The sequence below is a fragment of the Salvelinus fontinalis genome, chromosome 3 (assembly GCF_029448725.1).
Source record: "Salvelinus fontinalis isolate EN_2023a chromosome 3, ASM2944872v1, whole genome shotgun sequence".
Classification (NCBI taxonomy): domain Eukaryota; kingdom Metazoa; phylum Chordata; class Actinopteri; order Salmoniformes; family Salmonidae; genus Salvelinus; species Salvelinus fontinalis.
The window spans coordinates 17,750,964-17,766,237 of NC_074667.1; the positions used below are offsets into that span (position 1 = coordinate 17,750,964).

General features: G+C 47.6%; 1 protein-coding gene across 23 annotated transcripts in view; it reads right to left on the reverse strand.

Annotated features, from left to right (window-relative positions):
• The window catches only part of LOC129840290 (receptor-type tyrosine-protein phosphatase T-like), a 448,617-nt gene that overhangs the window by 267,390 nt on the left and 165,953 nt on the right, over positions 1-15,274 (reverse strand). For all 23 annotated transcript variants that reach the window (XM_055908070.1, XM_055908143.1, XM_055908060.1 and 20 more), the window contains 3 exons: positions 13,153-13,234; positions 10,061-10,176; positions 9,121-9,295 (listed from right to left, as the gene is read on the reverse strand). In XM_055908070.1, the coding sequence (XP_055764045.1) occupies positions 9,121-9,295; positions 10,061-10,176; positions 13,153-13,234 (373 nt within the window). The remainder of the gene's footprint in view (positions 1-9,120; positions 9,296-10,060; positions 10,177-13,152; positions 13,235-15,274) is intronic.

Consider the following 15,274-nt stretch of genomic DNA (forward strand, 5'->3'; position numbering starts at 1 on the left):
ACCTGTATGCTCTCGTTGGCTGGCCTTCGCTACATATTTGTCGCCAGACCCACTAGCTCCAGGTCATCTATAAGTATTTGATAGGTAAAGCTCCGCCTTATCTCAGCTCACTGGTCACCATAACAACACCCACCCGGAGCACGCGCTCCAGCAGGTATATCTCACTGGTCATCCCCAAAGCCAACACCTACTTTGGCCGCCTTGCCTCCTAGTTCTCTGCTGCCAATGACTGGAACAATTGCAAAACTCCCTGAAGTTGGAGACGTATAACTCCCTGACTAACTTTAAGCATCAGCTATCTGAGCAGCTTACCGATCGCTGCAGCTGTACACAGCCCATCTGTAAATAGCCCATCCAACTACCTACACCTACACCATCCCCATTTAGTTTTTATTAACTTTTTTTGCTCGATGCACACCAGTATTTCTACTTGCACATCTATCACTCCAGTGTTAATTTGCTAAATTGTAATTTTACTACTGTCACGATCGTCTTGAGGATAATGAGTGGACCAAGGCGCAGCGTGAGAGAAATACATCTTCCTTTTATTAGACGAAGACGTAACACGAAACGAAACACTCTTACAAAAACGAACAAAACAATAAACGACCGTGAAGCTAATAAACGAAAGTGCACACACAAGCTACTAACGTTCAACATAGACAATTACCCACGAAAGCCTACTGTCTATGGCTGCCTTAAATATGGCTCCCAATCAGAGACAATGAATGACAGCTGTCTCTGATTGAGAACCATTCAGGCAACCATAGACTTGCCTAGACAACTATACTAAACCCAACCCCATACACTCAACAAAACCCCCTATACAATACAAACACCCTAAACTAGACAAAACACACAAACATCCCATGTCACACCCTGACCTAACTAAACTAATAAAGAAAATCAATATAACAGAGGCCAGGGTGTGACAGTACCCCCCCCCCCCCCCCAAAGGTGCGGACTCCGGCCGCAAAACCTGACACAGAAGGGGAGGGTCCGGGTGGGCCTTCCTATGGTGGCGGCTCGGGTGCGGGACGTGGACCCCCCTCCACCATAGTCACTAACCGCTTTGGTGGCGCCTCTGGAACGGCGAGTACCGGACTGAATACCATCCCAGAGGGCGCCACTGGACGGAGGGGCAGCTCCGGACTGAGGGGCAGCTCCGGACTGAGGGGCAGCTCCGGACTGAGGGGCAGCTCCGGACTGAGGGGCAGCTCCGGACTGAGGGGCAGCTCCGGACTGAGGGGCAGCTCCGGACTGAGGGGCAGCTCCGGACTGGCGGATCGCTCTGGCGGATCCTGGCTGGCTGACGGCTCTGGCGGATCCTGGCTGGCTGGCGGCTCTGGCGGATCCTGGCTGGCTGCCGGCTCTGGCGGATCCTGGCTGGCTGGCGGCTCTGGCGGATCCTGGCTGGCTGGCGGCTCTGGCGGATCCTGGCTGGCTGGCGGCTCTGGCGGATCCTGGCTGGCGGCTCTGGCGGATCCTGGTTGGCTGGCGGCTCTGGCGGATCCTGGCTGGCTGGCGGCTCTGGCGGATCCTGGCTGGCTGGCGGCTCTGGCGGGTCATGGCTGGCTGACGGCTCTGGCTGGTCATGGCTGGCTGACGGCTCTGGCTGGTCATGGCTGGCTGACGGCTCTGGCTGGTCATGGCTGGCTGACGGCTCTGGCTGGTCATGGCTGGCTGACGGCTCTGGCTGGTCATGGCTGGCTGACGGCTCTGGCTGGTCATGGCTGGCTGACGGCTCTGGCTGGTCATGGCTGGCTGACGGCTCTGGCTGGTCATGGCTGGCTGACGGCTCTGGCTGGTCATGGCTGGCTGACGGCTCTGGCTGGTCATGGCTGGCTGACGGCTCTGGCTGGTCATGGCTGGCTGACGTATCTGGCTGCTCATGGCTGGCTGACGTCTCTGGCTGCTCACGGCTGGCTGACGTCTCTGGCTGCTCACGGCTGGCTGACGTCTCTGGCTCTAGCGGCTCCTGTCTGGCGGAAGGCTCTGGCTCTAGCGGCTCCTGTCTGGCGGACGGCTCTAGCGGCTCCTGTCTGGCGGACGGCTCTAGCGGCTCCTGTCTGGCGGACGGCTCTAGCGGCTCCTGCCTGGCGGACGGCTCTAGCGGCTCCTTTCTGGCGGACGGCTCTAGCGGCTCCTGCCTGGCGGACGCCTCTAGCGGCTCCTGTCTGGCGGACGCCTCTAGCGGCTCCTGTCTGGCGGACGGCTCTAGCGGCTCCTGTCTGGCGGACGGCTCTAGCGGCTCCTGTCTGGCGGACGGCTCTGAAGGCTCAGGACAGACGGGCGGCTTTGAAAGCTCTTGGCAGACGGACAGTTCTGACGGCGTTGGGCAGACGGGCAGTTCAGGCGCCGTTGGGCAGACGGGCAGTTCAGGCGCCGTTGGGCAGACGGGCAGTTCAGGCGCCGTTGGGCAGACGGGCAGTTCAGGCGCCGTTGGGCAGACGGGCAGTTCAGGCGCCGTTGGGCAGACGGGCAGTTCAGGCGCCGTTGGGCAGACGGGCAGTTCAGGCGCCGTTGGGCAGACGGGCAGTTCAGGCGCCGTTGGGCAGACGGCCGACTCTGACCTGCTGAGGTGCACAGGAAGCCTGGTGCGTGGTGCCGGAACTGGTGGTGCCGGACTGGAGACACGCACCTCAAGGCTAGTGCGGGGAGCAACAACAGGACGCACAGGACTGTGGAGACGCACAGGAGGCTTGGTGCGTGGTGTAGGTACTGGTGGTAATGGGCAGGAGACACGCACCATTGGGCTAGTGCGGGGAGCAGGAACAAGGCACACTGGTTTCTCAAAGCGCACTATAGGCGCTCAAAGCGCACTATAGGCGCACTATAGGCGCCGTTGGGCAGACGGCCGACTCTGACCTGCTGAGGTGCACAGTAGGCCTGGTGCGCGGTGCCGGAACTGGTGGTTCCGGACTGAGGGCACGCACCTCAGGGCGAGTGCGGGGAGAAGGAACAGTGCGTACAGGGCTCTGGAGACGCACATTAGGCCTAGTGCGTGGTGCCGGAACTGGTGGTACCTGGCTGGGGACACGCATCTCAGGGCTAGTGCGGGGAGCAGCAACAGGACGCACAGGACTCTGGAGACGCACAGGAGGCTTGGTGCGTGGTGTTGGCACTGGTGGTAATGGGCAGGAGACACGCACCATAGGGCTAGTGTGGGGAGGAGGAACAGGGCTCTGGAGACGCACAGGAGGCTTGGTGCGTGGTGTAGGCACTGTCTTAACCAGACGGCTAGCACGCACCTCAGGACGAGTATGGAGAGCTGTTCCCGGTGACATCAAATCCCACACACCCTCCTTCAAGAGGATGCGGTGCTTTATGCTCCACAACAGCACTTCCCTCATTTCGCTCTCCTCCAATTTCCCCATTAATTCATCCACAGTCTCAGCTTCACTCCCCTTACTCACCTCCAATTCCACCTCGACTGGCTCTGGTTCCATCTTCGGCTCCTCACAGTAAGCACGGGGAGCTGGATCAAGTCTCCTACTTGACCCAGCTACACTCCCCGAGAGTCCCCTCCCAAGAAATGTTTGGGGTTGCCAGCCGCTCTGCCGTGCTAGCTCCTCATACCGGCGCCTCTCTGCTTTCGCTGCCTCCAGCTCAGCTTTGGGGTGGCGATATTCTCCTGGTTGTGCCCAGGGTCCTCCGCTGTCCAGAATTTCCTCCCAATTCCTGTAATCCAGCGTTTGCTGCTGCTGCCTTGAATCCAGCTGCTTGGTCCTTGTTTGGTGGGTAATTCTGTCACGATCGTCTTGAGGATAATGAGTGGACCAAGGCGCAGCGTGAGAGAAATACATCTTCCTTTTATTAGACAAAGACGTAACACGAAACGAAACACTCAAAAACTAAAACTAACAAAACAATAAACGACCGTGAAGCTAATAAACGAAAGTGCACACACAAGCTACTAACGTTCAACATAGACAATTACCCACGAAAGCCTACTGTCTATGGCTGCCTTAAATATGGCTCCCAATCAGAGACAATGAATGACAGCTGTCTCTGATTGAGAACCATTCATGCAACCATAGACTTGCCTAGACAACTATACTAAACCCAACCCCATACACTCAACAAAACCCCCTATACAATACAAACACGCTAAACTAGACAAAACACACAAACATCCCATGTCACACCCTGACCTAACTAAACTAATAAAGAAAATCAATATAACAGAGGCCAGGGTGTGACAACTACTATTGGCCTATTTATTGCCTTACCTCCTTAATCCATTTGCACACACTGTACACAGATTTTTGTATTGTGTTATTGACTGTACTTTTGTGTTGTTGTTTTGTGTCGCACTGCTATGCTTTATCTTGGCCAGGTCGCAGTTGTAAATGAGAACTTGTTCTCAACTGGCCTAATAAAGGTGAAATTTAAAAAATCGAATAAAAAAATAAGACAGAAGGTTACTTAAAGAGTGACTGCCCCTAAAAAACAACGAATCCCTTTAAAAAAGGCCTGTGTGGCATCAATATGAGTTAGCAACATATATTCTTGACTACAAAGTGTAATTAGGATCATTTTGGTCATAACTCAGTCTCATCTAAAATGGAGTTTGGAACCCGAGTGTGTCACAATGAGTAAATTAAGGTTGGGTTTGAATTACAATTATGTCAACAATTCATGCTCCCTTTTGCAAAGCTCGACGTGCAAATAATTTCCTTCATTGAATGGGGCTCCGTTGTTTCATCGCCCCCAACACATTCAAAGGATCACCGCGGTTTGAGACTGAAAAGCCCTATCCGAATTGACCATGTCTCTGGCTCCGGTTCGGCAATGTATGCTTCCAGAAGGATGCACAAACAACTATGGTTTACATGCCCTGCTAGTTAGCTAGCTAATGTTAGCCTACAAGTCGGATTGGCAAATTAGTTCGTAGCTCATACAAGTGTATTATGTAATGGATAATGGATGCAGCTCTGGTGGTAGCTTACTAATGTCTGAGTCTGTCTAATACAGTGAACTAGGAGCAACAAACCGTAACATCGTCACTGGGCTGAACCTATTCTAATCTGGAGCTGCAGTCAGTCTCTCTAAAGCATAGAATTAGCTTGACCCGTGTTACTGCCCTGATGACGGCTTCATCAACGACAGTAATGTGTGTCATGTGAAAAGTTTTGCTAAACTAGTAGATTAATTACCCAGCCAAGTAGATACAAGAAGTAGAGTCATTTTGGTTGTAAAGTGCATTATCAAAACACTTTGTCCTTTTTTATATCAAATTGCAATTTACCACTTGGCTGTCTATTGTATGACTCTGTCACAGGCCCTCCCAGTCAACACCACCTCATAAGATGAGGAAGTACATTGTTTATGATGATTGCCTTCTGCATTCGTTCGAGAAATGTCCACTTTGCAGCCGAACATGGAACATAGAGAATGCCAGCAAGGGGACCGTCAGCATCACGCAGACATGCCCTCGCTGTGAGAATTCCTGTAAATAGAACAGGGATGACACTTGAATCAGGTTGGTGACATTTGACCCTGTCAAAGGTCAAAACAGTTTTGAGTTTTGTCCCAATTCACCCTTATAGCATCGCCTGGTGGAACCAGCCTGATCGCGCCGTTTACCACTCTATTTCACTTCACATATTATGATATCTGAAGTGAAACAAAAAAGTGAATGCAGCAATCAGTTTGTTTCCACCGTGCTAATCATAACCACCATTGAGAATGTAATCAGTGCTGTGTGTGTGTTTGTACGTGACCAACCAGTATCTTTGATGAGGGGCCAGGAGCTGATCTGCTCTGTCATGGCCATACATAGGGCGCTGGCAAAGACCTTACTTTCAGCCTCACCTCTTGCTTGCTCACCAATGATTTTCGATGGGGAGACCAGAATTAGGTAGGTTTAGTCTGACCTGTTCAAACTTCAACATAGTATAAGTTAGTTTTTTCAGATATCACCTATCCTAACTACCATTGGTAACAGAACAGTGAATATGTGTTTATGTGTGTGTTTATGTATTCAGCCAGCACATGGAGACTTGCAAGATGATGTGATGAAGTCCAGACTGACAGACGCGCTTGTATTCTGACGTCTCTATTTAGAGAGAGACCTGGCACTCTGCATGACAATTTTACTAGACACAACATTTACCTGTAATGTCTTATAAATTATAGAATTGAACGGTATCAGTCAAAATGGGAAGGAGAACTCCTTTGTAACTCCTGTTGTATACGGGACACCACACAGGAAGGTATGACCACTCTGACATGATTGCCAAGGTAGCGCCATTACCACCAGACAAATTGCCGATAGGCACAAGTATCTGTATCGGCTGGGAATGCTGCAGGCAAGGTTCTGACAAATGGGTGTGTCTTGATGGTGGCAAGGACACACCCAAGAAACACCCACTTCAAACCACACCCCCAAGCCAACTCACGTTTGGCTTCTATCAATGTCGGCAGTATTTCTTGAGGACCATGAGTTCCCCTTTACAGCAAATACAAAAGGAGCGTGGTTGGTCGGGGTGAATACGTCGATGTATACCGCTTGTAACCAAAGGTTGTGTGTTCGAATCTCATCAAGTACAACTTTTGCAACTTTGCAACTACTTACTACTTTTGAGCTACTTTACCACTACTTAGCATGTTAGCTAACCCTTCCCTAACCTTAACCATTTAAGCTAACTCATTACCCTAACCTAACCTTAAAGCTAACCTTAACCATAACCCCTAGACTAGCTAACATTAGCCACATAGCTAACGAGTGTTAGCCACCTAGCTAACATTAGCCACAACAAATTGGAATTCGTAACATATCATACCCATTGGAAATACATAACATATTTTACAAAATCGATGGACATCCACAAAGTAGCACTTAGAACATCCCTCCATATCCATCCTTACACCCCTGTATCCTCCACCTTCGATCTCTCTACCCCTCCTTTCCTCCTCCAACCCTTCACCTGCTCCCTGACTCGGCCCACTATTCCAGTAACGGCGGTAATTAATAGCTTGGGACTGGCAGTGAGGGCCCTATTTCTAAACGTCACTGTTCTAATCTCTTCCAACAGCTGTAATTCCCTGCTTTTCCTCAGCCTTAAGAGACCCATAGATCCAGCCAATGACATGTTGATAGGGAATTGAGAATGCACTGTCTGGAACGTAAAAGGCACCTGCCCAAAAGGCCTCTGTTTCTTTTCTAAGTCATAGTTCCACTAGGGCTAAGCCATGGTTCGACCACTTCTTAGTCAATAAACAGGTATTCAATCCTATTCCAACTATTACATATATTAACAATAATGTAGGCACTAATATTCTGTATCTATGCTGTAAAAGTATTGTATCTGATGACCCTGGAAAATCAGAATAATATGTAAACAGTTTGCTTCAAACTGCAAACTGGCCCAACCCTCTGACTCATAGTGGTGTCATGATTCTCATGTTATCATTAAAATCAGGACACACAAACTAATACAGCTGACTAATAAAGCTGTGCAATATCATAACAGGTCCAGACCCCCCCCCCCCCCCGCGCAGGGCTCTCTCTTGTTTTACATCCGCACTGCCTTGGCACCTCAGAATTACCCTGGCTGATGCCAGTGTCTTTGAACACCTGAGCTGCCAGCAGAGACAGCACAGAGACAAACCCTCCCTGGCACGCACACAAATGAGCGTATACACACACACACATACACCAAGACACACACCAAGACACACACACACACACACACACACGAGAGCCCAGGAGGAGTGCATGAGGAGAGACAGATGGTGCTGATGGCTCCTGTTCTCAGCTCAACATCCAATCAAAAACAGCCAACACCACACCAAACACATCTCTCTGCTAACTATCTAACCAAACACCCACTTAGCCCAGTTTGACTTTCACCATCTACCTTTAGTCTTCCGTAGAAGCACTGGATTTTCTGCGTTTAAAAAAATAATGTTTATTTATTATGAAATTATGAAAAATACTAAAACCATTCCACCCATGAGGCCACTAGGTAATTTGCCTGTAGGAAAGGCTACTAGATGAATTCCTATCAATACATAACTGGAAGAACTTATTCACCTTATTTGCCAGCTCTAAATCACTTGATAATTAAAATCACCTTTTTGCTTATCATAACTATCCAATTCCTACAGATTTCTTCAAAAGAAGGGGTAGGGGCAGTTATGGACTGAGACATTGTGACCGCTGATCCGTACAGACTAGTGGCTGAGAGGGCCACTTGTGCAGGTCATTAATCAGAACTTTCAGCCAATCTACTCTCAAACACCAAGGACGCTAATCAAACACCAAGGATGAGACCAGTGGACACAGTAGCCATCCTGGATTTGAGTAGCCTCCAGTCCAGCCGAGGTGCACCGATTCAGGCATGATGCACTACAAAGGCCCTTGGCTATACGCCTGAAGGCCCGAGCCAAGAAGCCAGGTGCAGGAACAACTCAAGGTTAGGCGGAGTCTCCTTACTTCCTGATGCATCACAGTGGTGATTCGATGCCAGATTCTGCTAGGCAGCGCCAGTTCGCCCCGTTCCACAAACATATGGGCAGTGAGCGGGAATCAAAGCCCCACATTAGTGGGTAAATATCAGCATTAAAGGTTTGTTTGGATAGGCAAACCAGCCGGGGCAGGAACCATCGCGGGCTGAATTTAGACAGGAAGGGAGGAGTCCTCCCTTTCTCAGAAGAGAAGTGATAGAACAAAATATATAGTATATTTCAGATTATTTACAATGCCCTACCAAGTATCTTCTTTTTCTCAGAAGAGAGCGGAGAGAGAGAGTGCCCACCCACCCTTCCAACAGTGACCAATGACCACCCAGCAGTCTACGCTATCTGTGAAGCAAGCCTTGTTTTTCACTCCCTTAACCAATATGTTCTCTTTGTTTATGTTCAAGGCAATGTTAGTGTGCATAAGTAAGTGGGAGAAGGGGGAGACAGTGGAACATAACACTGATGCTGCTGATGGTGGCTGAAATAGTGAGGTGTTGGCCGCTCGGATAATGACTGGAGGACCCCAGCGGAGTTCTGACCGACTGCTAATAGGCTGGTATTATCGTAGCCTAGCGTTAGCTTGTTAGCCGCTAGCTTTTATCTGCTAGCTTTTAGCCACTAGCAGGTAAGCCGTTAGTTTGTCAGCCATACCTTTGACGATGAGCTCAGCGTAGTTGGAAACCCCGGAGCCGCCATCGGAGCGGATGACGCAGCGGTAGCGGCTGGTGCTCCTCTGGGACGTGTCCCCGACACTGACGGTGGCTGAGAAACGTCGGTGGTTCACCACCCGTGTCACCATGAGGGCTGTATCTTTACCGTTCCACTGCTGCAGAAAGATAGCCAGACAGACACTTGCTTACTAACAAATGTACACACAGTATTTCTCACGTTGTTATGGTAAAAAAAGGATGGCCATTCAAATCTGAAACTCACAGTATGGTTAATGTTTGTCAGATACCCTGCAACTTTTTCAGATACATTTCTGTGACTTTCCATTTCAGCACCTTTTCTTGTGGTATCAACTCAACTATAACAATCTCCCAAAGAGTCATTTATTCTATCATGTCCTTAAGCCTTTTTTATGCCCTGGGTACTACTTTCCCTTACAAATGCCATTAATACAAGACACAAACATTTGCTAGTGAAGTACAGTGATGGCTGATAGAGAGGCAGTCGTCCATATTATTAAAACAACACTTTCTACTCAGTGCACAGATTGTATGGATATCCCCATAGAGGTTATACCATTACAGTGTGTGTGCAAGTACAGCAAGGAACTGGAACATACTGTAAGTGTCCTTTCACAAGGGTGAGGTCACTCATAACACTGCAACAAAGATCAAATAAAATGCCCTGTGTATTCTACATCACTGATGAGGCCTACACAGGCCAAACCCGGACGACGCTGGTCCAATTGTGAGCCGCCCTATAGGACTCCCAATCACGGCCGGTTGTGATACAGCCTTATTTCTCTAGCCCGATCACTCAGGCAGGGCTGCCATCTGTTATTTTTCAAATGAATGATAATATTGTTAAAGTGAGAGGGACAAGCTGGATGACAACTATAGTGGAACGAAGGGTCGGGACTCACCTGTACCCACAGTTGGTCGTGTTGGGACCACTTCCCCCCAGCAGTACACTGGAAGGTGGCGTTCTGGCCCACGTTCACCTCCACATTCTGCAGCCGCAGGAAGTGAGGTGCTTTCCCTACAAGGGGAAGGAAACTGTGTCATATACTCAAATATTTTTTTGAGGGTTGCCACAGGGCCATAAAATCAGCATCGCAAATTGCTCCTGTACATTTTTGTAAATATTAGTCATAGTACCAGTCAAAGGTTTGGACACACCTACTCAAGGGTTTTTCTTTATTTTTACTATTTTCTACATTGTAGAATAATAGTGAAGGCATCAAAACTATGAAATAACACACATGGAATCAAGTAGTAAAAAAAACAGTGTTAAACAAATCAAAATATATTTTCTATTTGAGATTCTTCAAAGTGCCCACATTATGCCTTGCTGACAGCTTTGCACAATCTTGGCATTCTCTCAACCAGCTTCATGAGGTAATCACCTGGAATGCATTTCAAGTAACAGGTGTGCCTTGTTAAAAGTTAATTTGTCAAATGTATTTCCTCCTTAATGCATTTAAGAATTAACAAGGTAGGGGTAGTATACACAAGCCCTATTTGGTAAAAGACCAAGTCCATATTATGGCAAGTACAGCTCAAATAAGCAAAGAGAAACGACAGTCCATCATTACTTTAAGACATGAAGGTCAGTCAATACAGAACATTTCAAGAACTTTTAAAGTTTCTTCAAGTGCAGTTGCAAAGACCATCAAGCGCTATGACGAAACTTGCTCTCATGACGACCACCATAGGAAAGGAAGACCCAGAGTTACCTCTGCTGCAGAGGATACGTTCATTCGAGTTACCAGCCTAAGAAATCGCAGCCCAAATAAATGCTTCACAGAGTAACAGACATCTTAACATCAACTGTTCAGAGGAGACTGCGTGAATCAGGCCTTCATGGCCGAATTGCTGCAAAGAAACACTACTAAAGGACACCAAAAAGAAGAAGAGACTTGCTTGGGCCAAGAAACATGCGCAATGGACATTATACCGGTGGAAATATGTCCTTTGATCTGAAGTCCAAATGTGAGATTTTTTATTCCAACCACCGTGTCTTTGTGAGACGCAGAGTAGTTGAACGAATGATCGCTGCATGTGTGGTTTGCACCGTGAAGCATGGAGGATGTGTGATGTTTTGGGGGTGCTTTAGAATTCAATGCACACTTAACCAGCATGGCTACCACAGCATTCTACAGCGATACGCCATCCCATCTGGTTTGTGCTTTGTGGGACTATCATTTGTTTTCAACAGGGCAATGATCCAACACACCTCCTGGGTGGGTAAGGGCTAATCGACCAAGAAGGAGAGTGATGCATCAGATGATCTCGCCTCCACCATCACCCGACCTCAACCTAATTGAGATGGTTTGGGATGAGTTGGACCGCAGAGTGAAGGAAAAGCGCCAACAAGTGCTCAGCATATCCTTCAAGACTGTTGGAAAAGCATTCCAGGTTTAGCTAGTTGAGAGAATGCCACGAGTGTGGAAAGTTGCCAGCAAGGCAAAGGGTGGCTACTTTGAAGAATCTTAAATATAAAATATATATTGATTTGTTTAACACTTTTTGGGTTACCACATGATTCCATATGTTATTTCATAGTATTGATGTCTTCACTATTATTCTACAATTTAGAAAATAGTAAAAATAAAGAAAAACCTTGAATGAGTAGGTGGCTCCAAACTTTTGACAGGTACTGTATATGTTTTAAATAATGAACAATTGTCTTAAACCAGCACCACGTTTCAAAACTGTCAAACAAGTCAGTTGGTTATATGGTTGGTAGGGCTGCCTAACTAGCTAGTTGCTGGCTAGCTGGATGTTTTGATTTGAAAGTGAGGTTGAGGTTGAATGGAGAAGTCTGAAGTAAGAGCCAAGAAAGTACAACTGAGATGGCAGAGGACCCGTGCAGATTCTTGGGAGTACTACAAGCTACTTTGGACTATTGCCAACGTGCAGTGAACTATTCGGCGCCTCAATGGCTGCCCAGGGGCATCACCCAGGTGAGTGCTGCTTGTTGGTGGTGGTTGAGAAGTATTTGGCTAGCTACCAGCTACAGAGACCCGTTGCGCTGAGGTCCAGTCATCATTGCTCCGAGTCTGGACCCGTCGGACCCTGTCCCTGACCAAGGCTCCTGAGGCTTTCACCTGGCGTTGACCGACTGATGCTCCCTCCACACAGACATTTGACATTATTTATTTGTTTATTTATTTATATGGACTGTACACTGCAATTTAGCTCTTAACTGTCAATGTTGTACACCTTGACAATAAACTAAACTTTATACAGAGCACACAATACCATGACTAGGCATGCATCAGCATATATGAACTCTTTGACTCTAACAATATCAAGTTTGATGTTCATGTGAATCATGCATTGAGGTCAAGGGGAAAGCTGAGTTACGTGCGGAATAAACAATACAAATGCGTGACATAAAAAGCAGTGTTTTTTTCCCTTTTCGATCGAAAATCACTTAAGATTTCAGGTCATTTTTCTTCCCTAGAATTGCCGTCCCTCATCTGCTCAGTGCATTGAGGCTGCTCTGTGTGCCATTGAAATGGCATTGAGCTCAGCTGATTTCCTAATCTCATTTTCACCGTGCCTGGAAATAGTGTATTCATTGATATTTCAGTACGAGAATATATCTTTACGTTAATTTCCCCCATTGAAGAAGAAGACCGACTAGATTATTTTACCTCAAGACATTTATTTACCTTCCCTTCCTACTGTTATTTCAATTTGGCACAAGTAGCTATGTGCTCTGTCCTAATTCTTGGGGAAAACTCTAAGTCTGGGGACAGAGAGCTAGAAAGAAAGAAGAGAACACTTTGAGGACACTGAGTGCCTTGGAGAAATCCAAAGATGTGAGGCAAAGAGGTCTGTCAGCTATGAATGATGAAGGCCCTGAGTTTGTAACTTATTCTGTGCTCCGCAATATGTCTCGTCCTCCCTCCAACCCTCTCAGTCTGTGACCCCACCCCAAACTACACACGCACGCGATTGTGAGATCAGATGATGCTCGGTGGGCTAGTCATGGCAGATCACTTACGGCACGGGTGGGCCAATACTCGGACTTCGTCCACCGCGATGAACCCTGGATGGCCCTGTACGGATATGGCCTCGAATATCACCTACCACAGAGGGAGAGAGAAAGAGAGATGTGGGGAGAGAAAGAGGAGAGAGTGAAAACACATTTATGAGAAGAGCTCCTGCTTACAGCTACGCCTGTGTGTGTTTGTTTGTGCGTGTATGATAAATATCTATTTCACACTATAGGGACAAACCGAACTATAAGGGTTCTGAAATGTTATTTTTACATACTTTCCAGCATGGTTCCAGCAACTATCGTATGCGTAAACAGGCCAGCTCAGTACCGCTTGGCTTGTCTCAGCTCGGTTTGGCTCAGTGTAAAAAGGATAAGAAAGAGCTGAACAGCAGCCTCCTTTCACAGGTACAGTAAGGTGTTTTACTCTTAACATGGGGTCCAAGGTTATGTTGCTTCTCTGATAATAGTTATTTTCTGATTAAACTGTCCATCTAAACCTGACGGATCCCTCCATTAGACCTGAGAGTCAAACTACAGCTCAGTCTTACTCACAGGCTGAGCATGTCTGACTTCACAACTAAATGACCAGACTTTTACAGATGTTGTAATTTGCTCTGTCACTCAGCCTGCTACATTATACATCAACCCCCTTCTTTCTTCCTCTCCTCCACATGTTCAGATGTCACTGCCTCTGTCTCTGTAAGTCTGGCCTGGTTGCCTCTGCCTGGCTGCCATAGAAAAGCATCTTCTGACCCAGGAGACCACTGGGGGAAGTGGGGTCATGAGCCCTGTAACCCGTGCAGTGCTCCTGTGACAGCTGGGTGCCTTGTGGCACACAGTATGAGGAAGGAAGCGGCCCTCAATCAAAATGTCATAGGACTTGTCCGCCAGGAAAGTAAGCACCGCCCTAGAATGCCAAAGATGTCTGGTTGCTCACTCATTTCAATTCCTCCTTCAGTGTTCAGCACATTCTCTGCTCATTTTTAGCGTTCTCTGACATGAGTTATCCACTCCTGTATCTGCTCCTTTCAGTGTTCTCTGACATGAAGCTGTCAGGTCCTTTGCATTGTCAAGTGGTCGGCATTTACCCAATTTTCTTAAAATCTTAAGTGTTCTCTTTTGTCTTCTACTCTCTTTAATCATTCTAAGTGTTTAGTGTGATGCCCCGGTGTCACCGCCTGGAACCTGCCTTCATTAAAATAATCAGTTGCATGGATAAAACGTTGCGGGAACGTCTCTCTGTCTCCCCATGATATCGAGCAGCCGTACCTGGCTGGCAAGAACAAAGTTTGGGACGGTAATCTTGACGCTTCTTGAGATTCAGGGGAGGCTTTTGAAGTGAATGTATGCAGGGCGGCAGACCAGCCTAATCCAAGGGTTTCTGCTTAGGCCGTTATTACCGCCAGACAGTTGCCTAGTTCTTCTGTTTCAGTACATTGTGGTACACTGTGTGAATTGGGATGGTACACGGTGTGAATTCTCAACTGCCCCAACTGCTTTAGAGGGAGGGAAACAACAGGGAGGCTTTGAACAGAGGACATGTGAGGGTTTTGATATTCTTGGATGTCAATGGCAATTTTCAGATAAAGAACAAATGTGTGAAATGCAGAGAGAAATTCCAAAGACACACACAGGGTATTTGTGTATAACATCTTTACAGAAACAATAATGTTGTCATCTTATTAAAACGCCAAGACAGACAACTCTAAATGACCCATCATGCCTCAAATGCCTTGTGGCAGTGGAGCGCACAATAAAAAAAGAGAACATTTTTGTAAAATTTGCCACATCTGTTGTGCCATAATCACTTGTCTAATCAAACACACAGTGGGGTTTTTAGTCATCATCATACAACCACACAGTCAGATTCTTAAAGAGATACCGAGCCTCATATTTAACAGAATGAGTTAAAGTCAATGAACGCCATTTACTGTCACGCCTACTCCTGCTCCCTCCCTCCCTCCGGCGCTCGACGTCGCCAATCCACTAATCACCGGTCCTGGCAAACAACATTTCGCACACCAGGCAAACATCATTGCGCACACCTGCTCCCCATTGTTAAGCACACCTGGACTTCATCACCACCCTGATTACTCTCCCCTCATATAGCCCTCAGTAGCTTCAG